This window comes from Ischnura elegans, chromosome 1 (genome assembly GCF_921293095.1).
Source record: "Ischnura elegans chromosome 1, ioIscEleg1.1, whole genome shotgun sequence".
NCBI lineage: Eukaryota > Metazoa > Arthropoda > Insecta > Odonata > Coenagrionidae > Ischnura > Ischnura elegans.
Window position 1 is genome coordinate 129533107 of NC_060246.1, and position 27343 is coordinate 129560449.

The 27343-nt window shown below is 39.1% G+C and overlaps 1 protein-coding gene across 1 annotated transcript; it reads left to right on the plus strand.

The window, feature by feature from the left end:
- Positions 1 to 23956: 23956 nt before the first annotated feature.
- LOC124169554 lies at positions 23957 to 26168 on the plus strand. Its single transcript, XM_046548198.1, has 3 exons — positions 23957 to 24921; positions 25053 to 25435; positions 25852 to 26168. Exons 1-3 carry the CDS (start codon positions 24100 to 24102, stop codon positions 26165 to 26167), a joined length of 1521 nt encoding a protein of 506 aa, XP_046404154.1. The 5' UTR covers positions 23957 to 24099; the 3' UTR covers position 26168.
- Positions 26169 to 27343: the final 1175 nt, after the last annotated feature.

Below are 27343 nucleotides of genomic sequence, written 5' to 3' on the forward strand. Positions count from 1 at the left end.
TCCGAGTTAGTTTTTAAAAATTCCCCCTACCATTTTTAATGAAGATTTATCGTGGCCATATTTTCATTCGTTTTATACGTCCTAAGGAATATTTATAAATATCTGATACTTCCCGGTATAAAAATGATTGATTTATTTTCGCGTTGTCTACTGAGTGAAAAGGCATTCCATTGAAACCGACAAATCGAGGTCCAACAGGTGCCCCGTGAACCGGGCGTTAATTTAACGAAAATTTTTATTAGATCACCGTAATAATCAATATAAACTCTTACTTCTACAGACGGAAGCAGAATAGAGCCTAAGCACCGATATTGCACAAACGCCCCTTTTTGGAATGAGAGAAGTGGACTGACTTGAATATATCCAAACCAATAAGCAATTAATTACCAGCAAAATTTCCACACAACCATCTAATTTCAAATGTGCATGATAATACCGATCGAAAACTGTGTAGAGTTTTAGATGATTTTGACGGAGATGATTGGTTTAGAACAATATAGAAGATTTCCCGTGCCTCAAAATCATATGTAGATACAAATTTGTCTAATCATCCGCCGGTATAAATTATTTATATTCCATTAGCTCATAATAATTACGTTAGACAATGGGTAGTCAGTAGTAAATTAGGATGCTTTACCAGAACAGTAGCAACCAAACATGGGGTCTCACTCCAAACATAAGTAATTGGCGCCGATTTTAATTTTAGTATTCGACATGTACTAGACAGCCAAGAGCATGTTGTCTGTTTGTTCTTCGTCTTCAATAGTATGTGTAGGTACCGAAAGAAAAAAATGCATAAAATTTTTATACTTTTGAGCAGAAAACAGTGTAATTCAAAATTAAAGGAGAGATCCATAGACGTAGCAACTTGTCGAATTACAAATGCGTATGTGAACCGGAATAAACTAAGCAATGGATAAGTAGGATAATACAGATGTTTACTAAGAATTACATTTGACCTTTTAATCTCGTTATGAGGAGTTAAGTAAGTAACAATTCGTACGTTTTCTACAAATACATATAAATATAATTATATGCATTCTTTATAACCAATGTCTTAATGAAAATAATCTTATCTTTGTATAAGTTATCTTCGTTTGAGAAGAACAGATGATAATTTAAAATACATTTTGTACAATAATAAATGAAATGAGAAAATAAAGTATGATTAATAATTAAAATGAATGGACTTTGAATAGCTACAAATTGCATATGATCAAGTTTTATTTTCTTTGCTATGCATACAAAATTTAGATATAAATTACAAACGAAAAAGGGAAAATTCATTTTACGTAAAAATTTACTCAAATACAACATAAGTGCCAAGAAAGCAATAAAATGCAGAGTAAAATTCAGCAAATTTGAACTAACTTTCATATGAAGTTGCGCAACTATTCTAATAATTCAATACAATAACAAACTTGAGGATCACCAACTATACGCTCCAAAAATACCCTGTAAACTCATCTTAGCCGTTGCAGTCACCCATCCAGTGTGAGCGGCTCAGAATGCAGTTCAAAAATATTGCTTTCACGTAATCGACCAAGGACGGAAAATGCACGATTTTTTCCTTTCGCAACTCCCGCATGTTTTTGGGGCAGGATGCTCAACTAAATGGGAAAATTAATCACTGTTGCGGATGGCTTTATACGGATAGTTAATTATCGGTGGGGGGCGTGGAGGCACGGCTCCTAGAGCGACCAAGCACATGGCGTTTCCTGTCCCCAGGCCAACTATCCCACGCGCCGAGTCGCCGCCGCCGCCGCCGGCCTATCCCTCTTCATGTTTTTCTGCGGCATTTGTTCATCGACGCCAACTATCTATCCCATGGACGCCGCCGTTGTTTACCGCACCCAATGGAAACAAGTGTATCATCATTTGTTAAAACGAAAGGAGCCGACAATAGCCTACGTGGAGGGGGAGACGGTCCCGCAGGAAATGAAGGAGTCGGTTGTGAAGACAGTCGGCGGCGACGCGTGTGATCCTCTTATGTTTTGTGTTACACCACGCAAACTCTAGAGAGGCTATACAATGATGGGAAAGCCCATTAGTGCTCCAAATGGCACAAAATTAATCCAAATAACCAGACCCTCTTTTCCATAAATATTGAAATAAAGCTCCTGGGCCAATGGAAGTAGGTAAGTATAATAGTAATGTGAGTTGTTGCAGCAAAACCCTAAATCCCTTGTGCTACCCTGAGCAAACTTTACAGAGGCTGAAGGCCTGTTTACACGATACATTAACTCGAACGAGTTAATGTCTGTTTGCATGGATGATTTTTGTGGACCGGAACGGAACCTGTACGAATGCATTAGAACAGGTTCTATTTTCTGTACATGCATTCGCACAAGTTGGGTGGTTACACGGCGCATATTGGCGTTTATTCTCGCGTTCATACATTTAGACATTAACCCGTAAGTGTTATTGTACCGTGTAAACAGGCCTTGAGGGATGATGAAAAACCCCCTTCGGTGTACAACATTAATTCAAATAACTAGACCCTCTTTTCCATAAATATTGAAATAAACCTCCTGGGCCATTGAGAGTAAGCATAGTCATGCGAGTTGTTGCAGCAAAGCCCTGAAGGCCATTTAACACGACGTACGTGATTGCTCAGGTTAAAACCGCATTAATTTCTCATGATGGAGTTCAATTGTGAAAATTCACGAACGAAATTACAACAGGTGATATTTTGCCATCTGAGGTCCACAGATTCTCGCATGTGTTCCAGCAATTCACCGCTTTAAACGACGCAATTTTGACTGCGCCTTCGTACGCACGTCAGATTGTGCAATCACGAGCCTCGCGTAAAATAGCCTTTAAGAAAATATCCATTGATTCTATGTGGGTGGCTCAAAATGCAGTTCAGCGAATAGCTTAGTAGCTTACCTGCGAATGAGTTAAGTCCGTACATTATCGCCGCAAACAGCTCGATAAGTGATGACGAATAGAATACAACTAGCTATTTAGAATTCCTTTTGGCCTTGACCCGAAATTGCCATTGATCAAATGAAATCGTTAGATGTAAGAGAAAGATATCTTACGACGAAAAAAATCACTCATCCAGCCATTCTTTCGTAAAACAAAAAACTCAGTTCCTCCACTTTTAATGAGTTGGAGACGTCATTAGAAATCCGGCTCATTTACTGACTCTCGTAGAACCTCTCATTGAGGGAAGGAATTGCTCGCAAGAACAACGTCGACGACAAAGATTTCCCTTATCCAGCCATAAAGTAAAAAACAATGTTCCCCCTTTTCATGAGTTGGTGGCATCATTAGAAATCCGATTCATTTACTCGTTCAGGGAGAACCACTCATTGAAGGAGGGAATAGCTTACAAGGACAACGTCGACAAAAAATCCCTTATCCAGCCATGCTTTCATAAAATAAAAAGTAAAGAAAGTTCCCCTCTTTTCATGAGTTGGTGATCATTTGAAATGCGATTCATTTCCTCGTTCAAGGAGAATTGCTCATTGAGGGAAGTAATTGCTGACAAGAACAACGTCGCTGTAAACAACAAAGAACCACGCGAAACCAATGCGTGAATACTAGGAGTAGCTGAAAACCTTAAACTCGTTCGGTACCTAAGATTTCGTGAATTCATTAATAATTAATCATCATTATCTCCTAATCCACACGCCCATTTCCAGACTCTCACTTACTAAACGTTCTTTTTTTCCTCATTGCTTACCCATTGAACTTGCTTCCTCCGCACATTCCCTTTTGCACTTACGTTGAAATCCTCTACAAGCCTTCTCCTCTCCTTCCTGTCACCTGACTAGCTGCCGATTCTCGTGTTTTTTTTTATTCTTTTTCCTTCTTATTATATTGATTGTATATCTTCAAATTTATGTATTACAACCTGGCTACGGTAAAATGGCAACACCGTAGTATGTGGTTATGTATCTATCTATAAAATATATCTGCGATTGTGCTAATCCCGTCGATTTTTGCGCCAAAATTAGCTCGAGAAGAAGGCAACGGCTCGGGAAACGGGAAAAAAATGTCTATTATTTTTCAAACTCTATCACAAACGAAAATTCCAAAAATCTGTGGACTTGCCCATTCAAACCACTGATAGCGCTGATTGCCGTATAGAAAACTGTATGTAACATTGGCCGAGATTACCAGTGTAAGTTGGAAACGAGGCACTATGGTGTGGCGACGTCCATTTTTGTCGACAGCGTGCTATTCTCGTGCACTCTCGGAGGACGTAAGAGGGTGGGGGCGGGAGGAAAGAGGGGGAGGAGTGGATGTGTAGCAGCACGGCGTGGGCGAAGAGGGCAAAAGGGGGCGGTGCTCTCCGGGGGCGGAGGCTGGGGGACGGAGAGAGAGGCCGAGCGAAAAAACAGGATCTGGGGAAACGAGAACGAGGGAGGCCTGGGCGGCGGGCCTTGAGGGATTGGTCGGGGGTCCAAGAATTGGGTGGGTCCCGGGGAAAAGGCGGAAGACGATAAGGGAGAAGGGGGCTGGATCTGTGTGGCGGAGATTTTAAGTGCCTTATTTTAGTTGCAGTTGAGTGGTGGGGCGGTTTCTTTCTCCTCCGGGTGGGGGAGGGCTGGGGGGTTGTCGGGGGTGGGGATGGATGCGGGGGGGAGGGAGTAAGGGGGGATGAGGCCGTATGGTCGGAATGTGGGCGAGAGAGACTGGAGAAAAACAAGGAGGGCGGCGGAACAAATGCTCGTTCAGCTAATTAAAAAGAAAATTGTGTAAAGGATCCTTTTTAAAAAGAGCGTGGCCGTCTAGAATGATACAGCTGCTGGTATGAGTGGGGTACGGATGAAAGAAAGCGAGGTTTACCTTCAGAAACTTCCCGACGGATTCGGTAAACTTCTCCGTGCTACTCGTAAGTACAGAAATGTGATTAAATTGAGAAAGTTAGAGCTCGGACCCCGCCAGTTAAGAATATGGAAGGGGTATTATACACTGGTCTTTTGATGAGCGAAATAGAAACAATATAAACCGCATTTACCACTTAACCCCTAAGAAATGCTGCAGGATAAACATATTAATAGTATCTTAATGACTAATGAACAATTATGGTATTATGTTACAAAGAAAATTCGTCCTAAAGAAAAGATTACATTATACCAAGGAAAAGGAGAGAATTTAAGAAATATCATCATTTTAAAACACAGATTTTAGGCTTCCTATTCAAGCAAATCTCGGGTGCTTTGATGGACCAAATTCGGTTATTAAAATATTACTACTGCATTTTATGATAAAAATTATTCTTAAGTTATCTTGCGCATTTAGAATATTCCCAACCGCTTTTAAAATGATTATCAAAAGCGTTTTTTGGGTGTGATATATTTTGAGCTCAAAGTCATAAAAAGTCTTAGATTCGATGAATTGGTGCCTTCAGAATATTCAAGAGATCAAAAAGTCAGAGTGAAAGAGGAAAGACTTTTGAGTCGGAAACATAAAAAAAGAGACAGGATTTTTGCTCATAAAAAGCTGCCACAAGAATGAAGCATTTCGTAGATTTAGATCTTGCAATCACATACTTTTTCACCGAAATGGTTATCTTGAAATGTCAACCGTTGGGCACAAGTTTTAAGAAAATATTATAGCTGAGTTTAAAATATAAGAAACACAATGCAGTACATAAGCTAAAATTTAGAAAATGCTTGTTTGATAAAAAAATTTAATTCCTGAAAATTTAGGATATAAAAATTTAATGGGAAACAGTTTTTTTTTATTACGGAAGGGATTTAAACAGGATCATTTAAGACCTAATACCTCAAAAATCATAAATTACTTAATATATGTTTACTTAGATGAAAACAAATAATTTTCTATTGTCCATTTTCTTTCACTAGAACATTTTCTATGTTATGTCATCATTCAAAGCGCATTGTCACAATCATGGCAGAGGACCAAAAGTAATTTGTTACAGCCACTTCGCCAGTTTTTATCGCTCTCAAAAAGTTGTACAAAAATTGATTTACTACCAGATAAAGGTTAAATTGTCGTCGAAATAGCCGTGTCGAAGGATTCTGATCGGTCATTCGTCACAGGGTAACCAAAAGGTTAACGCTTAGTCATGAAGAAAATAGGTTCTATGAATTGATTCTTTATGTCCAGACCTCATGTTCTTTTGTGGTGACGATGCCAAAAGATTCCTCTGGTAATGACGGGATAATCATTTGGAGAGCTCGGAAGATAATTTGTAAGTTTTGCTTGACTTTTCTAGCTTAACATCCATTCAAATCGCTTGTATTCTTCCTTATTTTCAAGCTACTTTATGGTGTGACCATTCACCGGCGTCAAATTTCTAATCAGCCCGTCAAAAAAGGCATTATTTGTCAAAAATCCATTTCTATAACGGGAGGGAAACCAGTGGGTTATGTATTAATAATTGAGTTACTATTGCCACCAAACCGACAGTAATTCATGCTGACTATTACTGTGTGTCCGTATGTTCAACGCATGGTCATCGTAAAGATCAATCAGTTCATAAGAGTGAAATACTGTTGAAATTTTTATCGCAAGGTATTGATTATCCATGGCTTGAATTAAATAATTTTAAAAATTGAAAGCGAGTATGAAAAATTCTTTTTGAGCGAATAAAAACGGCAAGGAACTGAAAAAAACTGTTGCATATCATTAGTAACACGAGCATTATACAATATGGATCACTCAGCCGGCAGGTAACCCAAATTCATCAGAGAATATTGTGGGATATGTTCGTTAAAGCACCAATGAAAATTACCGTAAAATTATAAATTGAAATCACAGGGTTAAAATAGGTATATATGATCAATGGATCAAAATAAACGTTTCATAAGACGCCTTTTTATAGGAATAAGGCCAATCATGTGAACCGCATGCTTCATGTGCAGAAAATTTTCTCGGGGTTTCCACCGGTTGATATTCTCCAAGTCTCCCGACGTTTCGAGCAGCGACTTGCTGTTCATCCTCAGGGGATCTTCTGAATGGAAGAAGAGACATGGAGAATATCAGCCGGTGGAAAACCCGAGAAACTTTTCTGCACCTGTTACGCCGGGAATACCTAAGATCATACGCACGCTTCATGTTTGAATGGTTCCAAAAACCAAATAAAAATATATACGAATATCTAAAATATTGACGCTACACCTTTCACAGGCACAACAGCAACAGAGCAAAATAGATAATTTTTTCACTTCTTTATTGTGCAGAAATTTGAGTAGATAATGTATACCTTAATAGCCTTAATCAATGGCTTTCTTCCATTACTAAATAAGTGGAGATCATGGATTTTAGCTTCAATCCTCAAGAAAGGAGAAATGGATTGAGGATTGGAACTAAAAGAGAAGGAAAGAAAAGAAAAAAGGAATCATTGAATAACACAAAAATTAGATCTCTGGATTTACCACCACAGACTATATTAAAATTATTATGAAAATGTAAAATTACTCTATCGTTTAGACGAATCCAAGTAAACAAAGATTTACAACTTGAGAATTCGTACTTGAGGTTTTGATGTTTAACACGTTCAAAAAAAAACAAAATGAACGTTTAATCAGCCATCATTTGATTGGATAAAGCGTAATGATGTAATCCATTTGCTTCATGATTGAAATTTTTCATAAACCTGACAAAATTAATTAAAAACATCTATTAAAAGCCTATTCATTCAAATTAAGAGTTAGCTAATTTATCTCCTTGTAACGTTAAAACATTGAAGTTGACAGGCTGAAGGCTAAGCCCCTTGCTAATCAAAATATGTTTAAGTATATCATCAATCCTGCAGTGTAATGTAGCAAAAGAAAGTAATTCACTGTGATGTTCTTTAACAAATCATTGGCTACAGAAACAATCACATAATATTTACCATAAAAAGAATAAAAATACAGCGTACATTAAAGAGGAAGTTAAAGGGACGAATGAAAAAAACGACAGAATTGAGTGAAAGGTGCCTAAGTCACATTCTGGCAAATTAAGCCGTCGAGGAAAGAAAATAGGGCCTAATTTACAGATCTTAATGTAGACTCATTTTGTCTATGTGCATGAACAACAGACAAAACAAGATAACTTTAAAACCCTTAAGGGAACTTTAAATTGCTGATTTGAGAATAAGGATTGCCGGCAAAATATTTTTCAACGCCCGATGAACGAGAAGATATAGGAGACTTAAACATGGAGTATTTTAGTGAGTAGATTTAGGGTTAAAATTGCAATGGAATGAACGTGCAGATGGAATAAATAGCCACAGAATAGTAATAATTGCTAAGGGTAAGGCTCGATAGGAAAATTGTATCCCAGCTGAAAAACCATGAGCTAGTAACATGGAACCAAGATCAGTATAGCATATTCTTATAGAAAGATGTGTAAGTTCAGGAAGAAATAAGGAATTGACCATTCATCAACACATCCAGCCAAGTACCTACACAAACGATGATCATTTTCTAAGAAAGCCAATAGGAAAAACTCCTTTGTCATTTTTTTGGAAATTCTCAGAATTAACTACTACGTAGAATAGGAGCATAAAATTCACACTGGTTAAAATAAATTGGAATCACTAGTTACCTTAACATTCGTGAGGAAGCATTAATCCTTCACTGAAAAATGTAACGAAAAAAACCATCACGTACTGATGGAATGAACGTAGAAGATGAGGCTTTTATTAATCTTTTACTTTTATGCCCCCACATTCTACCTTCAAAATCATTTTGAGGTAAAATGACGCGAAAATAAATGCAAATGACAAAATAAAAAATGTCTCCAAGAAAAATAACTTAAAGACGAGTGATGGCTATATACATTTGAACGAAAAAATTACAGAATAACAGTGCCGTTAACTTTTTTCACATAAAAACTCGTTTTCAGGGACATGGTTTTTATGTAGACATCTATAAAAGGAAGGGAGAATATTGGAGCGAATATATTCATCAAAAAAGAAACAATTCCCTTTAATTGAATAATGTCTTGATAAGTAATTCCTTCGAAATAAATGTCGGTAGAAAATTTATAACAATAGACCAGCTCTGCAGACTTGTATAAATTAAAAAAAATAAAACGTTTTTCATCTTTTCAGACCCTTCCCAATATCTACAAATACTTTTTAATCCGCAGACATCAATGCCCAATGTTCCGTTTTTTGCGCAGTTACCGTTAACGAGATAGAGAAGACAAATTGAATATCAATCAGTCAAATAGAAAGAGCCATCGCAGTTATAAGTCACACCCGTTGAAAACTGACCACGCGAAAAAAAGTAATGAACATTTCATGATTTTTTTAAACAAACTTTGCCTCGCCTTTAAAATGGTCGGCGGAGAGCTGAGTCGGGGAGCACGCTAACGAGCTTTTGAAAGGGAAACGAAGCGATTAAGTTTCTTGGTCACTTCCTCCCGTCTTTTCAGTGCCCACAAAAGAGTTGGTTTCTTCGCAGAAGGGAACCATTAAGAAGGAGATGAAGGCTGACCTACATCCGAGTGAAATGGGGAGGAAACCGCCGTTGAAGACTCAGGTCGCCTTCGCTCGACGAGAGAAAAGGGGTTTGAGGGAAGGAGGGCGAAGGTGACTGCAAAAGAGTCGCACATTCTCTCACAATGAGGCTAATAATAGATGCGCGGCGGCGGCCGGACTTCGGGACGTACTTCGCACGCGGGCCGACTGATTTATTGCCCGGCCGAGTTGGCGGAGGATGCAGCAGGTTGTCCGGCGGCCCGAGCAGCTTGGAAATCGGCGAAGAAAGGGTTGCCCGCTCTTGAGACGTGGAAAAAAAGAGGGCTCTCTCTCTCGGGAGAAGCGTGCGAAAAAAGGACGTGTCCCCTAAGGTATTTCGCCTTTGCTCTTTTCGCAACGAGCAACACTCGTCTCTGAAGCCGACTCAACGGGGTGTTTACCCGAAATCCGGCGTGGGCGACTTTTGCCTTTTGCGATCACCGCTGGGCGAGCGTGGTTGAGACAAGGGTTGAGTTTTTCTTCGAGAAAGAGCATGAGAATAATGATGACCTCATTTCGAAGTCCAAAGCCCTCAAATGTAGGAAAGTTTTAAAAATAAAAAATATAGCTTCCGTTGACTTTTTTCGATCCAAGAATCCTTCTCGGCACTTTGGTGACGCAGATGAATTTCTTCAAAAGAATTTCATTATATTAGCCATAAATACCGTATAACATTCATAAATTTCAATTATTATTTATTCTCCATTATAGTTATAAAAATGCAGCAGAGCACGATATTATTGAAAACTCAAAGCAACGGCGCACAGTGGTCCCAAATCGAAAAAAGCTGGCCAAAATTAATAACGTCGTAATTTTAGCTAAAACAGCAACAAAAGTGGATATCTCCCACTGATTTTGATCGTCTGAATCTGATTTTGGCATTATTTTTACGATGTCTCTTCATTTTATCATTATTTGAGCTGTTATTATTTAAACAATTTTTAGAAAATCTCAATATAGATGTCATTGCGATTGGTGATAACTTGGTGTTCATGGAGAGTTTAAATTAGTATATTTTTAAGGCAAAAGATGTATAAATTGTTGTTAAAACCCATTATAGAATTTACGACATGAAATTGGTGAGATTCGAACCCGCGACCATCAGCATAGTTGGTGAGATACCAAAATCGGAAAAAAAGTGCTCACACCCACTCATTTTTGGCTTCCATATATTTGATAAGTCACATAAGATGAAATAAAATGACTGGCATTAATAACATTGAGGAAAATAATGTTCGAATTGCAATAAAATGGCTTTCATGTAGCACAAAGAACAAATTTAAAAATAATCGTCTCCCGATGTCACACCATCGGACTCATTGTCGTTCTGCGAATCACTTAAAATTAGCAAATTTTCACCTCACCTGATAGGCTGACCTCGTTTTTTTGTAACTCCTGATGTAATTAAAATGTATGATTCAAATATTTGCAGGAGTCTTTGAAAGATATCTTCATAATTTAAATTTCTTGGGTATTTTCTTGTACAATGCTCTCGGAATTTCCTCATGTCTATGTTCCTGGCCTCCAATGCTTCCTCCGTTAAAACTTCAATTGTAAGAAAGGATTCTTTGGAAATTGCTGTTCCATTTATCAGCACTTTATTTACCATGAGCAGAATATAATACCAAGCATAATCGATGCACAGCTCAGCTATTTCAATGCAATACTGGCTGAAGGCTTCATTATTTATCTCATAGCCGCAGGACAGAGATTTTAATATCACTGAAAGTCTATGAATAAGTCTTTCATCGATACCCGTCGTGAAAATTACAAATCACATTAATAATTACATTTCATACACATAAAGCATTTATTCGTAGATTTTTCAAAATTATAGAAACGGGTCCAATATTTCTTACTTATTGATTATAATTTTATATTTACACGTAATTTCATCTTGTCTGAAATGAAATCCTGAATCAAAACTTCACTATTAAAAATATGATGATTGAGATTAATAAGTGATTATTATTATACACTGCATATATTCACCGACTGTGCATACACGGTAATCATTTGCACTCACTAGATGCGAGAAGGAGATATTGATATGCTTCTGGAGGGAATTTCATTTCCTTCTGCAACCAGCTTTTGAACATCTCTTTGCAATGCTCATCTGTCCTCGAGCTTTGATTCCACTTTCTCAGGTATTTCGAGAAAACATTCTTCGCACAAAACGCGTCAGAATATTTTTTGCATGCTTGATTTAATTCAGTCGAAATCTTGTTTTCAAATATTCCACGACATATTCCTTCTTCTTCGCTTATGACTATTCTTTCCTCTCTGTATTTTTATTGTACACCGCAAGGTACGAAAAAATTTGCGGCACCCATAATTCAAATTTAACAGGAGTATTTACGGCTGAAACGATGAACGTGATTTTTATAAGTTGTCTATTTTTAACCAATAATAAACCGGAAATTATGATTTGACATTGAATAAAAGATATAAAGCTTATATAGACTTGCCTCTGAGTTTCCGGCGTATCCTGAAATTTGAATGCCAAATATTGGCAAACCAAGTGCTTTAATTATCTGGACAGGAGAAGTTTCTCGAGGTAGCCGTGTTAACACAGTTCGGAGCACAGCACTTGTTCACATAGAAAATCATTAAGTAAAACTGAGTGGGAAATGTTCACCACATCCATGCAATGGCTATGGTGAGGGAGGCCGTCATCCTCATTCCATTATTATTAAAAAATGCACGAGCAAGATTCACGCTCCATTGGTGGGTTTAGACGAATTTTTCCCTCCGAATTCAATCCTATCTACGTCTATGGGCTGTTGAAATGATTCTGTGAATAATTCTTGGCATTAGGGAGCATTTATTTCTCTTAGCGCCAATACCTTATTTCGGAATAACGTGCTCACAACGCTGTACAGCATGCAAGGGATCTCTTCTCTATAAAAATATGAGGAAAGTTTTGCAGAGAAAAGCATCTTGTGGTTACTGTAAGGTTCTCGCATGAGGACTTGAATATTCACTTTTGATCACTCATAATGTTTCTCATTAAGAGCATGAAAACCGGCCCTCATTGGTTTCATGAATATTTGAAGGTGAGAGCACAAACGAGAAGTGTGCATACGATAGGCGTGAAGCACTTGATTTATGTAATCGTACAGGATGTAGAATTATGCTAAGTATACACCATGCAAGTTTGACTACCGATACAGGAATATTTGAGCGATAATACCACTGTCTCCCGCCGGCCGCCGGCCAGCCGCCCTCAGCGGAGCGGTGCACCGCTCAACTTAAAACCCTCTAGATGTCGGATAGGCAAGTATAGGCAAGATTTTTTTTCTCCATCTTGTTGTACATACTCTTCCTAAGGATTAAGCATAGGAATCTTTGAGGGGCACGGAGGGGCACGAAACTATATTGACACATTTGGCTAAAAATAGGCCCAAAAATAGCTAACATTATAAATAATTAAATATAGTTATAATAAATTCTGAAACGAACAAAAAATACTATAATATTGTGAAAAGATATGCAAACTTACCGTATTAAAATTGACAGATGAATCCCATGAAATTAAAATAGTCATTTATTAAGTTGAATTGCCCTAAAATCGACTATTTCTACGCCTCGGGCGTTTTAGGCTGAACATGCCCATGTTTGACGGGTTACACAGGTCAACATAATAATCACACAGACCTATTAGGTACAAAATATTATAGGCCAAATCCTGCAGAATCCGAATACATAATTCAAAACTTCCTCGTAAAAAGTCGAAAAAATGACTTTTGGCCAGCTTTTTTCGATTTGGGACCACTGTGCGGCGTGATATGATCTTTACGAAAGAAGATTAAACAAACAAAATTCTACAAATATCTTATGAGGGAAATAAACTTTTAAAAATGCTCCCGATGCGCACCCAATCTAATACCTATCTACGGCTTGAGCTTTGTATTTCAAATTCTGGCAGATCAATTTTCAATTATGCTAGCAGGGCAGCTATTTACGAAAAAAAACCGGTTGCATGACCTCTGAGGAAATGCATTATTTGTGATTTTAAAAGTAATTAGGGTCCTTTGTCAGCACAAAGAAGTATCGTGGGTTAACTCTTCTCGGGTTAATTTACCCATAATAGTCAACGTTTTTTATCCATATGAAATGTTGGCTACTATGGATAAATTAACTCGGAAGGAATCTCGAGAAGAGTTTACCCACATCATTCGCCGGGAAAGCATAAAATCATATTTCATCAGATCTGTTGTGTCATTAAATCAGAAACAATGAAATTCATCTCGCTCGCGCCCGATGAAATACCGTATATACAGAAATAGAATGGAAATATTCCGGGGAGCGAAAGATCTCATTTCAATTGCGTCATTCCAAAGCGAAGAGAGCGATTGGCGACTTCTACATCCGGATGGCCCATATATCAGTACACAATGGTTCAAAAGAATGTATAACTTTAAGTTTAAATTATATGCGATGGTACGAACACATTTCTATTACCATAATTATGTCATATTCAAAATAGTGACCACAATTATTAATCCGGCCGATGTTTGAAAAAATATATAAATGCTAAAACATTGTGCAGTATGTTTTCCTAAGCCACCACTCCTTCCTTTGTTAGTATAACTTGCAACACGCTAGTCCCATAATGTAAATATGAATTTCTATTGTGTGCTTATCTAGCGGAATCATTTTTACGTCAGAAATGTGTTGCCTAAGATTGACAAGTCATTTCAACAAGAAAAGCTTTAAATATGGGAACACACTAAATGCTACAGCAATGAAAACAGTATAATTTTGCTTATTATGAATACATTTTAATCATGGAGAATCGGGTAAGCACGAGAAATTAGACAGTGGATTTGGTTAAGGCTCTGGATGTCTGCCTATGAATTACTCAACGAGTATACTCGTAGGTAAGGACTACAAACAACTTCATCAAAAGATAGAATTATTAAATGATACGTTTAGCAACGAAGCCATATGTGTCAAAATGCAATTAATAACATAGAGATGAAAAAACTTTTGGAAAATGGCTTTGTTTACTGAAGTATTTTGAGAGGGACTCAAGGATAAGGAAATATTGATGTGATATATGAAATGTATAATAATAATGTATGTAATGATATAATGTTATATGTGATATTTATATGATGAATTTTAGGTCGGGAAATAGAAGGAATGTAAACACCTCACATTTATATGCGCTCCAACAAATGATATTGGCAGGTAATACTGGAATTTTCAGTTGGTATGACAAAATTGTATTCTAAATTATCTTTTAATTCACTCGTACAGAAAATCTGAAATAGATTTACATAGAAGGGAGAAACATTGTCCTTGATTCAAACTTAATGTTCGAGATGATGTCATTCAAAATGTTCGCGACGTCGACAAATGTCTGAATAAACCCGTGGATCAGTTGCGTGACAGACACCCTCATAAGTTTACAGCTAAAGGAAAAAATTCTATCGTAAAAATTGCAATCTGTGAACACTACTTGGCCATGCATTTTTCTATTTTCTATCGATTTATTGCACAACTTAGGCAATTCGGGTGTTTTCAAGTGTCCGGATCTCTACATAGATATGCCAATCTATGTGCACAGCGTAGATTGCCCTCATAAAAGGAGCTGTACTCCTCACACTCGCAATAGTATGTAGTCCTGAATTTACGGTAGCCCATGTTTTGCCTAGTTTCAAATCCATAAAAATCTATGGCATCTTTTTAACTGTCGCAAGTTTTCCCAGATCGTTTCAAGTGCAAATTACCTTTTATCGATGATTTATTCCCGCTAATGCGATAGACAAAACCTTCCATGCTAAGATTTAAGATATACCATACCCTTTCTGCCTTCATTAGACACCTGCGATTTATAAATGCGTTGCAAATCAAACATATCTCTGCTGACGGATTATTATGTTTCACATTGGAATTGATCATCAATAGGAGTGGAGAAAACTTCATGGCACATAAAATAAATTCATCCAAAATCCCTTTAGATTGCTTAAATTTAATTATATTCATATAATAATTATTTTTGTGACTGCTATATTCAAGAAAGTTCATTTAAGTAGCCATCTATAGACTCAGGAATATATTTTCTTCAAGTTTTAGAATTTTTGAACAAATTATTCGATTAATCATACGTAAAAGCTCTTGAGAATTTTAAGGGAGGAGCATTATTATTGTGACAGCCCATGCATCACTCCACGCATATTCGAAAAGAATGGAGCTTAATACGGTGGTATGTTCGAATTGAATGAGGATGGGAGCGTCACACCTGACGTCTTCACACAAAAACAATTCGCCATCAAATCCACTTTCCTTCATGCGAAAGTGAGAGAAACCATCGGATCCAATAGTAGTCCTCCATTTCATACCATCCTTCGTCTTTAACATTTCACACTCGCGAGAGCGCCTCCTCCGAAGAGACTGGATATAACACGATTAGAAACCTTTTTATCGCCCCCACCCCTCCCAATTGCCACGCCCCCTTCGGCACTGCGGTCCCCGCACCCGCTCTACGGCACCCGCCCGCTCCCACCCGTCTTGCCGTCAACCGCCGCCTCACAACGGTAGCATCCTCAAGGTGAGGGAAATACCCTTCCATGTGAATTCCAGGTGACAGGCCTTCTCTCCCGCTCTTTTGATGCGACTAGGGACTCCTCCCGCGAGGCAGCCAAGTTGGATGAGAGGGGGAGGGGAATGTTTGGATGACAGAAGGTGGGCGGGGGATGGGGGTGTTTGGATGAGAAGGCTGGGAAAAGGGTCGGCTGGCGACGCCTCCTTCCGCCGACATCTTCTCATATTCCCCCAAAACGTCTCCCAACCACCATATTGTGCGCTAGCTCTCTGTTCCTTCCATCCCTGGAGACTTGACGCCTCGCCTGCCTCCGAGAATTTCGTACGCTGCTCAGAAGTAGAGCGTGTGCAACTACGCTTTTCTCAGTGGGAGAGGGCTGCTTCTGTGTGTAAGTTCCCACCCACACTCCTTCGCAAAACGCCAGAAAGGATTTCCGCACGCGGGGCGCAAAATGGTGTCCGAAATCCTCAGGAAAAAATAACCCCGTTTTGATGGATCTCTTCGACGGCTGATGCTTCATGCGGATAAAATGTTCTCCGCCTGTCTCCTCGCTTTCGTCCCGCCTTACCTTATGTTTTTCATCTCGTTTGCCGCCTCTCAAGGTGGAAACGTCCCCGGGGGAGATATTCTGCGGGAAAATATTTTGTCGCGGTGGGAAATTCCGGTGATGTGCTCGGTGGACTGATGGCAAAAGATATTTTGATGGCTGTTGGGGGAACAAATGTCACGGCTGCCTGATGAAGGTGATCGATTAGGGTCATCGCATGTATTGTACTGCAGATACCAACGCGTCAAAACTTATTCTTAAGCGTAGAAATATGTTTGGAAGGAATTGGGTCCATATGCAACGAGGTTTTCTATTTCGAAGATAATGCTACAGGTGTATTATAGCCATCCATACTCGATATTTGCAAGACTCACAATAATTAACCTGCTCTCTGATACTGAAAAATAAAATAGTGGAGATATAGGGGAGATTACCACACATTTCTAAAAATAAATATTTTAGCGTAGTAGTAGTTTTTCAGATGCATCGACGGTTAAGGCAATGCAGCACCTTCAATATCGATGACAATTGAAACTATTTCTAATAGCTCATCATCGATCGAATATTAAATGCGCACTTATCAATCCATTCCTCATATTTTTGATAAAATATGGGTATATCTCTTGAGGAGGCAGTATCGGATACAGAAAAATCTCTAAGGAGGGGCGCAAAAGATATCTTTAAAAGCAATTATTTTAATAAAAAATAACCAAATTATAAGCAGAGTTTAAGAAACTTTCAATCAAAGTGATTATACACATATACAGGACAATGCCATCTTTTGATATAAAAAGTTATAATTGTGTTTCTGCAATGTTTGGCATAACGGGCGGCCCCGCAAGGGGGGCACACGCTCCCCACCCCTTCCACCTCTATCCGCCACGGTGAGGAGGAGTATAATTACACTGTCAATATTTTTAGGGTTTTCCCAAGATTTTTTTACCTCATTTAATAATCTCACATATTTTGGCAGCATAATAACAATAACATATGCGTCACTAGTTTCTTGTTACCTCAACTAATATCATCTATCTAAATACTAGTTTCATTTATAGTAGAACACACTAGTTGATTTTTCGCCTAAAGCCTGCAAAAATTCTATTGTCTATTTCAGGGAAACTGTAGTGTCTGCGCGTCTCTTGAGTATGAGATAACATCATTAAAAAAGCATTACCACAATATTCCTACAAAACCAAATATTTCTCAAATTATAGAGGTTTTATCTCCTTATTCCCCCATATTCGGAGCCAAGATATTAATGCATATCAATTATTTCATCATTTCAATTTCCTCACCAATATTCGTTAGACTTGTATTTAATGTCGTCATAATAGAAACAGTACTGCAAAAAATACAACAGGTTTTATCACTAAATTTAATAATATGGCTGCTGTTATTATGTTTTATTCAGTAACTAAAAGAAAGTTTGCATTGTATTAGCCAAAGTAGGCGTGAAAAAAGCCTTCAAAAGCGCCCCAGACATTCTTGAAACATTCGAATCTTATTGATGTGACTGCTTCCATCACAACACATGCAATCCCAAAAATTTCTCCACCAGTATTCATTTGGAGGGATCGAATTTTCGCGAATTCGCGATTCAAGTTAACGGTGTTTATTATATTCATGCTAACTATATTGAAATGTACGCATAATTTTCAGGCATGAATTGTCTGTATTTAATCATAGATAAGAACAGCGCCGGATCCAGGATAGAGACAAGGCGGGGAGCTAAGTGGGTTTATCTCCCAGTAGTAGTGGGTGTCTGAACAAAATTTCCATTTTATCTAGTGTAAATTGGGTGCGGAAGGGGGCTATAGCCCTCCCCGCAGTCCCTTCCTGAATCCTCCACTGGAGGAGAATATTGCTGACCTGAATTAAACCCATTTCCGCTATTCGCAAAAATTTTGTGACTTTACCCATGGCATCTAAGTAATGTCCACCTGCCTCGCCATTAAGCGTGGCAAGTGGACATGATAGGCTCTAGGATAAATAAAAAATGGTATTCTGTTCTCTAGAACTGGTCTCTCACCTGATACAGGACACAGCTGGGCGGGGAAGGCACACTGCAGACACGCGAATCTCCTCTCATCCTCCACTTCGCTGTGTCCGCAGCACACGCCATCGTCGTGGATCACCGGCAGACTCCTCTTCACGTGCACGCCGCCGGCCGGTCCTCCGCCGCCGCCTCCAGGAGCGCCCGGGAAGGTCCTCCACCGCCGTCCGTGAGCAGCAACAAGCTCGCTGACCCTGACTCTTCTCTCCGCCGCTCTCCCTCTCCGCGTCTCCTCTCCCGCCCTCACACTCCGAAAACCCTTCCTCACCATCGCCCGTCCCTCCCACCCTATACATCCCTCGCTCACGGAAACGGTGACGGGACCTATTCCGGCGATGACTCTGAGAGTCTAGAACGCAAGTTCTATTTTGGCCAAGGGATAATGGCTAACTCGACCAGTGTCAGGGGTCAAAAAAGCTCAAACAGGCTACTATTCCGATAAAGTTCGCTTAGATGCAAGATTATTACTATATAAAAATGGACGTAAAGGATTAATATAAAAAGGGACAATAAAGGGCAGTAATGGCTATCATATTAGTTGCCGCAGCGGCACAGCTTTAGTCCTTTCCAAGTATCTAAGAGGTATCCCCCGGATTTTTAAAATTCTACTTGGACTATAAGGAAACCTGCTACAATTCAATAGACTTATCCTGCATCGTGACTCCTCTAGCGCAAATGTAAAAGCCAGGAGAATATCCATGCCCCCAGCTTCAAAAAATGTAACTCAAAGGTCCACCTCCCGGTTACAATTGAGACAGAAAATTACATCAGCTGCGACTTTTAACGCGCTAACTGGCGTCATAGGACCGTGGTTAGAATTCTAAGCGTCCGACATAAGATGAGCAGTAGTGGAAACAAAGCCCTTCTCGCCTGCGAGGCGCGGGAAGGACGTCCGCCGACCGGAGTCCCGCCCCCGCCCGGGAGGAGCGACCCCTTTCCCCGCTCGCAGCCTCCTCCCGCCTCAATCGAGGAGGCTCGCCTCTCTCGCGTCGACCCACACCACCGGGCCTCCTCGCACGGTGGCCTTCATTTGTCGATTGTCTCTGCCTCCCCCACCCCCGCTCACTCCTCCTTTGTGACTATGAATAGAATGGATGATGTGGTCCTCACGGCGACGGGAACATGGACTCCTATCGCACGGATCCTCCTCCCGCGATTCCCGATCGTTCAAGTTATTTATTACCGTGTTATGCCAAAGGAATGATATTTCGAAAGCGGCCGGAGAGATGTTACTGAATAGATACCAGAACATTCCGCTGTTAAGCTCTTTATTCGGTCTGCGGGGATCTTCTTTTCAAGCGCACGGTGGCCCGTTTATTGGAGTGATAAAGATTGATGGATGTTAGCGCTCACCACGAAGGGCCCGACTTGAGACGCTAATGAGGGAAAAACCCTTCCGGCTCTGAAGTGGTGGATTTAATTAAGCTCAATGCCTCCAAATATTGGTCGCTCATGAATTGGAAACGTGGTGGCCAAGTCTTCACCTCTGAGGGAAAAATAGCAAGTGAATCCCGCGTGATAGGTAAATGTAGTAGGCCTAGTATGCAGTATGAGGGTCAGTCTCCTAAAATAATATGCACTCGCAAGAAATGTCAACTTCTACGGGATTTATACGCAGGAGATTGTGCATAACATGCGTATCAAGTGAAGTCAACAACGGAGAACGTAAATAGGAATCCCGAATAAAGTTGAATCTCTTCCCAGTAGTTTCCCAGTATTATTCTCTAATAAGTGTTGAAGCAAGTGAAGGTTATGGGTATCAATAAATATTAAAAACACAACGAACTTTCGAGTTTTCTATCGATGTCAAAAGAAATTGCGGTTCAATTACGGACAAATACGATTTTATGGATTTTATCTCAATAATAATAACTCCCATGCATGTATTCATTTATTACAAATTTTTGTCATTGAATGATAGATTTCTTGTGTAATAGCTTCCTTTAATTTAATTGATCATGGTGATAGAACTCTTTCAACACCTCACTCCTATTCAAGAGCTATTTGGCCCATTCACTAACTTGACTTATGTATCTAAATTCTTCATTAATAAAGCGTCATCAATTACCAAGTAATTTTTTAGATCAAGTAAAAATTACTCAACCATCAATGTTGCATTGCAACTAAACCTCTATTAACCTTTGCGAAATATTTAACACATTTTCGAAATAAAAGTTAGCTTTAATTCAATCAAATGGCAAGGCAATCAATCAAATTTCTAAGAGAACTGCTGAGAATTCTCGAGTAATAGAGTGGCAGCAAGTACAAACATCGAGGTAAACCCGAAGGAGCGTTGGCTCGGCTGCATTCATTGGCTGCTGAAGCGGTCAATGCTGTCTGCTCCGGCGGTCATTCAGCCTTTCATCCCAATAAAACGTTGCATTATTAAACCCTTCCATTAGCTGGACACCGAGTGATTTATCTTTTTTGACTCGGAATCGAGTTCTAGATCCCGTTCTGTAAAAATCGACCAACCTTCCCACCCCGCTAACCCAACTCAGTCGTCGGACCATTGTTTTCACTCTTACTTTCAGTCACTCCCGCACGAGCATACCTTGCCGTGGGATATCCCTGGCACCTGTCCCCCAGCCTAACCCCCACCGAAACTTCCCTTTCCACCCTCGCCCACCTTCGGACTGCCGTCCCCACGGAGAGGCGAACACTTCCCCGCTGCACGCGGCCTCCCCTCTTGCTCATCACTCCACAGCCGCCAGGAGCCCTTCTTCCTCCTCCACCCTGAAGGACTAAAACCATCCTTTCCCGCTCCTTAAGAGCCGCACACCGTCAAGTTCCCAGTCCGACCCCCAGGCACCTTTTTGTTTATTTCGAAGCTATCCTCTCGGTGTGTGCGAGTGTCTCGCTCCACGGAGAGGAAAAGGTGGTGATCATTTGTCACTCTCCTCACGGGAGAACCTAACCCACCCCCCGCCCCACCTAATGCCGTGGAAGGGGGATGCGAGACGGGCGATGCGTGTGTATCCATAGGCATGGGTGCTGCGTGTAAGATGCCACCGTGGTGGGACTGGCTCAGGGGCTGGGTGCCAAGATGGGGACCGCAAGGGCGCGGCGAAATCCCTTCTCCCGAGGCACTCTCCTCTTAAGTGATTACTTCGGCGGGCGAGAGACTGTTTGCCCACACTTTACCAGTGCGGAAGCGGTAACTCCTTGGAAGTCATCTATTCTCTGGATGTCCGCGATGAAGTTCCCAGTATATCCAAATATGCTCGTGACCCCGCAAAAGATGGAACAATCGTATAAAAATATAGTGAAAAGAATGATTATGTACGAAGATTTTTGCTGTACGGAAGAGAATGTATCCATTAATTAGGCATGTGGTTAAATCTTCCCCTTGGGAAGTTACGGATACCAATGAAGCTAAAGATGTAGGGAACTTGAGCACATTCTTTCCTAAGCAAGTACTTTTCCGTGAACATTTCTGGGTCGGGGTGGGTTCACTCAGACCTCCCCCAATACGTATGCCTATGAATAAGTACAAAAAATCTTAGATAGAACTAATTCTTATTATTCACCTCATGGCTCTCCACTTGTACTGTTTAGGACACCAAGGTCACTTGGTTTTGGTTTAATAACAACTACATATTGTGGAATTTATGCGTAATCACATAAACTTATTGATTCACCGGTTTAACATGAGAAACTTAGACATTCCATCGGCATAACTTATCTTTTTTCGCCTTATTTTAAACAATTTTATGCTACGATAAGCTGTATTTAACTGACTGGCTTTAACATACATGTTTATTGATTTACTTACGTCTCCCGTGGTAAATAATTGTTAAATTGCTCAAAAAAGTGGTATTTTATAAGCAAAGTAACATCTAGAGTCGTTTCACTGAACTGTACGTTTAAAATGTATTTTTTTAACATACCCGGGGAAAAGGCTCATCAGTATTCATTATGCTGTAAGTTCAAGCCAGCAAATTCCGCTACCTTGAGACGGCGACGAGCACTACCTGTTGAAAAAAAAATACATTTCAAATATTATATGGGCTTGAATATTACGCTATAAAATTTTATAAGCCACTTAAGTTAGGAATACATATTTTTTCATTGAGTAGCAGGGATGAAAAAATATTGAGACGGCAAAAAATATTTAATATAAGAATAGTAAAATGCAGAATATCCTATGATCCTTGCAACTCTTAATACGGGATACAATAGGTCTTTCTGAACGTCCAAACTGCTAATACTCATTTGGATAGCAATGCACTTACTGTCAATAAAAAATAATAGGCATATAGGCAGAAATATTTACTATTAAAATTTACAGTAAGCACTGATTATTCAGCAATATATCATGATGCCATTGAAAGCATGACCAATGTAAAACTGCAAGGCATTTGTAATTTATTTATGAGATGATCAGAAAATTTAGCTAAGGTTATGAACTCCATTAGGTTTAGAAATTGTTATTGCTTATAAATGAGCATTGTATGTGAATTAAATATATATTTTATGGTTTTGCATTATAAATTTGCCTTTAAACACCCATGAGTCTTTCCCTCTCGTGAGAGGTAACATATAACAAAAAAAACTATGCAGTGCATTTGCAATGCTACGCAAGTACCTGTGAATGAATGGGGAAATAAATTAACCGCGCATTTTATTATAAAAGAGTTGCTTTTTCTCATCCTTTTACACGATAATTATAAGAAATGCAGGAAGATCTTTTTCATTATTTTGTTGAGTGAGAAAACAATTGATTTGTTAAATTTTAAAGGTGAAATTCTACCTTAGTATGGAACGCTGAAAAATGGCAAATCATGTATCACTATTGTGTTCCTTCATACTTCTGATTTTGGCATTCTACATATTCCTGCTCCCTTAGTGAAGTCAATTAGAATCTGCAATCAAATGATAACGTAGGTTTGAGGCATATTTTTTTCTTTTGCGATTCTAACAACCTTCATTGGTAGGTATCAAACGTTTATTAATCTAAATAAGTAATGAACTGAAGGGTACCCAGAAGAATTATAAAATTGGATGCCAAAAGATCTTTTGCCAAGATAGTAATCCCATATAAAGATAAATGCCATATAAAAAATGAAGAGATAAAACGTTTAGTTAAGGAGGATTGACTTCCATGATTCATGCCATCTTAATCATAAATCATTTGTACTAACATTTTACCTAATTTACTTTAATTGTACTAAGACAAGCTGAGAATAACAATTTCCTCTCTCTCGTTTTACAACTTAATCTGGCAATAAAAAATAAAAACTTTCCTCAAGAAGTTTTTGGCCTCCTAAAATAAAATAAATTATTCTCTTTTGTATGCACAAAATTAAGAAGTTTTAATAATTTTGTGATGTTACATCATTGTTTGTTTACTCTCGAAGCGATTGTTGATTATGGCAGTCAATAATGGCGCCTTTGTTTACATCTTTTTCCACGTATATTAATCAATTATACTTATATTTATGAATGGAAGAAACATAGTTTTACAGTTTTTTCTACTTCTGCCAAGATAATGGTAATCTGTCAATAGGGCAATGTATTTGGTTACTGTGGAGCTGATTTGCTACCTTTTGTACTCATGGAGTATGTGTGATATTTGTGCAAAAAATGGAAGAAAAAATTTAAGGAGGACCTTCCGGAAGTACATTTGCTGCAGCGCTGTAGATAATGCCAAAGGCGAACCGCAAGTTCAATGCAACCACGGAGGAAAGAGGTATGCTCTTGAATCCATGCTGGAAGAAGACATAGACATTCATTCGGGCGAAAAGCCTTTAAGTAGATTATCAGCAACTTTGAAATTTGGAAATCCTAGCAAGGCGGAAGACATGATAGCCAATAAGCTTCTCAGAAAGGAAGTAAGTCACCACATTTCGTGTCCGAATCTTAATAGCAAGTCATTGAACAACATAAATTTGTCTTCTTTGCTACTGAAGACAATTTGCCGCAGTGTATCACAAGATAATGTTATGAAATACGATGACAAAACACAGCTATGGTCATCCGAAGAAAGTATTCGTTCTTTCAAAATGTGCGACAAAATAAATGATTTTCTTATCCATGCAAAAGACAAAGGTGAATTTGATGTTGGTGAACAAAATGGCTCGGAAACGAAGCAAACACAAGTTGATGCAGATGATGGCTCAAAACCTAATGAAGTTGCAAAATTACCGGTCACTGTTATTTATGAAAACAACATCACCGAAGGAGTAGATCGTAATCAGGACAGCTGTGAATTTTTCCGAAGTGACGTTTTCCAGATCCAATACCTCAAGAAACTGTCAGAGAATAAAAAAAGTGAGGTAGCATGTCTCCAAACGGATCCCAACTTTAGAGAACCATACAATGGTCTATCTAGAGTGAGTAAATATACAACTTTTTTACCATAAGATTTAAAATTAATTCATATTAATAAAATATGGGCTTATTATAGTTTTTAACCACTCACCATGGACTTGAATGATTGGATATTTAATTTTTGCCTCCACAGATTATACAAGTAAGAGAATTACATTCGGAAGTTAACTGGCTGTCAAACCAAGGCGAAAAAATTTACAAACATTTTCAAAAATTGCAAGATTCAATATCACAAATAGACAATCTCTTGTTAAAGGTCGAGAGAAATTGGACTTCGATCTGTAATAAACACAGACGATTTTCCCGGACTTCTGTTCTCATAGAGTGTAGGAGTAAAGTAGCCTCGCGGAAGGAGAATCAGCTAATGGTTAAATCAAGCATTGTCACTCAGGAAGCCAACAGTGAAATATCTCTTGCTCTTGAGGAACAGCGACATTGGATGTCCCTAACTAAATCCGTAGGGGAACTGGAGGCTGCGTTCAAACATAAGACCCGAGAAAAACCATCGATTAAGAGGTAAGTAAAAATCTGAACAGGAATAATATTCACGATTAATGAGGAGAGACAAATAAGATTAAACTTTTTTGCCAAAGCACAGCAGCTATGAATTTATCTCTTACTCCCAACAGAGTTTCATTTCTGCCAACGAGTCCGTTCACACTAACTTACTTTCTATTCTCTCAAAACAGATCCACTCTACTTTTTTAACTTTCAAGCAGCTAAAATTAATCAGAGTTAAATCAAATACAACTTAGTTAACGCGTATAGAGGAGATAATAAAATTTGTTCTTCGAAATTTTGGCAGAAATGAGGCCCAACACCCGGTGCGAAGCTCGAGAAAATTGAATGATGCGACATAAACATTTGTAACAATAGATACATTCAGTGAAACCTTATTTTCCCTTAAATTACCATTATTTTCTATTTTAAAGGGCTCAGTCTGAATCGGTGATCGAAAAAATAGAAGTTTTCAACGTTATTGGAGGAGGGACAGCTTCAACAAGGAGTCTGGTCGATGAAAGGAAGCATAAGGATTATCGATGGGATTCCCTGATTAGCGTCACCGTGAGAAAAGATAATACAAAGTCAATCAATGCACAAAAAGAGCTAAAGAATGAAAGAAAACCGGTAAACTGGGTGGAAAATGGATTAAAAACGAACTTGCCATCACCCGAAGGCCATCAGGAACCAAGGAAACTCATAACTTGGAAGGAAATATATTTTCGCAATAAAGGAATGAATGCATAAATCTTCTTATTCACTGTGGATGAAGTTCCAATTTAAATATTAGTAAGGGTAATATACCTAGTCTTTTTGCAATTAGTTATAATGGAAAGCACTAATAATTCACTGGTGTACTAAATTACCGGTATTGATGTCTCGAAGCGGTAAATGATTCTGATTCCAGTCATTGGGATATTCCTCCATGGAAGCGAGATAGTCTGTTTTTTTGTATGTTCTTCCTTCAAAAGCTTTATTTGAGTCTGCTAAGATTTTCTTCATAAGGTTTCGTATGCGAGGACTATGGATTTTACCCTTAATCCAACTTCATGGCACATAATAAATTTTTGGGGCTCAAAAATAATAAACCTACCAGGATATGGTCAATGGAATGGCTGAGGTCATTGTCAAATGTAATTCGTTCATATGAAGATATGTACTTCAACTGTACATCTGCAGCCCCCAAACGTAATGTCACCAGATTTTTTTCTGCGGCTTGAGTAATTCTCAAGTGCCCTAGACTCCCAAGTCGGTTCCCACCGCCTAGAAAACGTACTACTCCCCACCACCAAAACTCCCTGCCGCCACACCAAAGTCCGGATGAAGGGGAGTCTTCCATTTATCAAATCCAGCGGTGTTGGAGGGTTTTCCACGGAACGGTGTTTTTTAATTGGTTCTTCCTCATCTGTGCCCCCTTGGGAACGGAGGAAGGGAGGTAAATACAGGCGAGGAGGATTGGGGGCCGAAAGAGGAGCAGTCCGAGGATGGAATCCTCGGGGAACTGACGGCTCTTCAGGGCGAAGCAGGGCTTAAGTGAGGAGGAGCGGTGAAAGGGAGGGGACAGGGCAACAGGGATATAGGGGGTCTAGGGTCCGGAAAAGTAGGGACGAAGCAGGAAAGGGGAAGAGACAAGCTGCGCATCTAAACACATTCGTGCCAACGGAGAATCGTTTTATGAAGACAAGAACCTTAGATTTGACAATTTCGGGGAGGTAAGCCGCAAAATAGAGCATGTATATATCATCCAAAGGAGTACTTCTATCAATCATTTTCGGCGAATATATATATCCTCGAGTTTCTTTGTCGCAAAAATAGAGGTAATCTTCTCTGTGGTAATACTAGGCAATTTAGATGTGTATAGCTAGATAAATATTTTTAAATCGTTAACGTTTGAAAATTTACAGGGTGGTTGGATGATAGCAG

Excerpts from the sequence above, each read along its gene's own strand:
- LOC124169554 (XM_046548198.1), top strand. The coding sequence starts at position 24,100 with ATGTATTTGGTTACTGTGGAGCTGATTTGCTACCTTTTGTACTCATGG. Across the intron at positions 24,922-25,052 it reads CATACAATGGTCTATCTAGA|ATTATACAAGTAAGAGAATT; the intron begins GTGAGTAAATAT and ends TTGCCTCCACAG. Across the intron at positions 25,436-25,851 it reads GAAAAACCATCGATTAAGAG|GGCTCAGTCTGAATCGGTGA; the intron begins GTAAGTAAAAAT and ends TCTATTTTAAAG.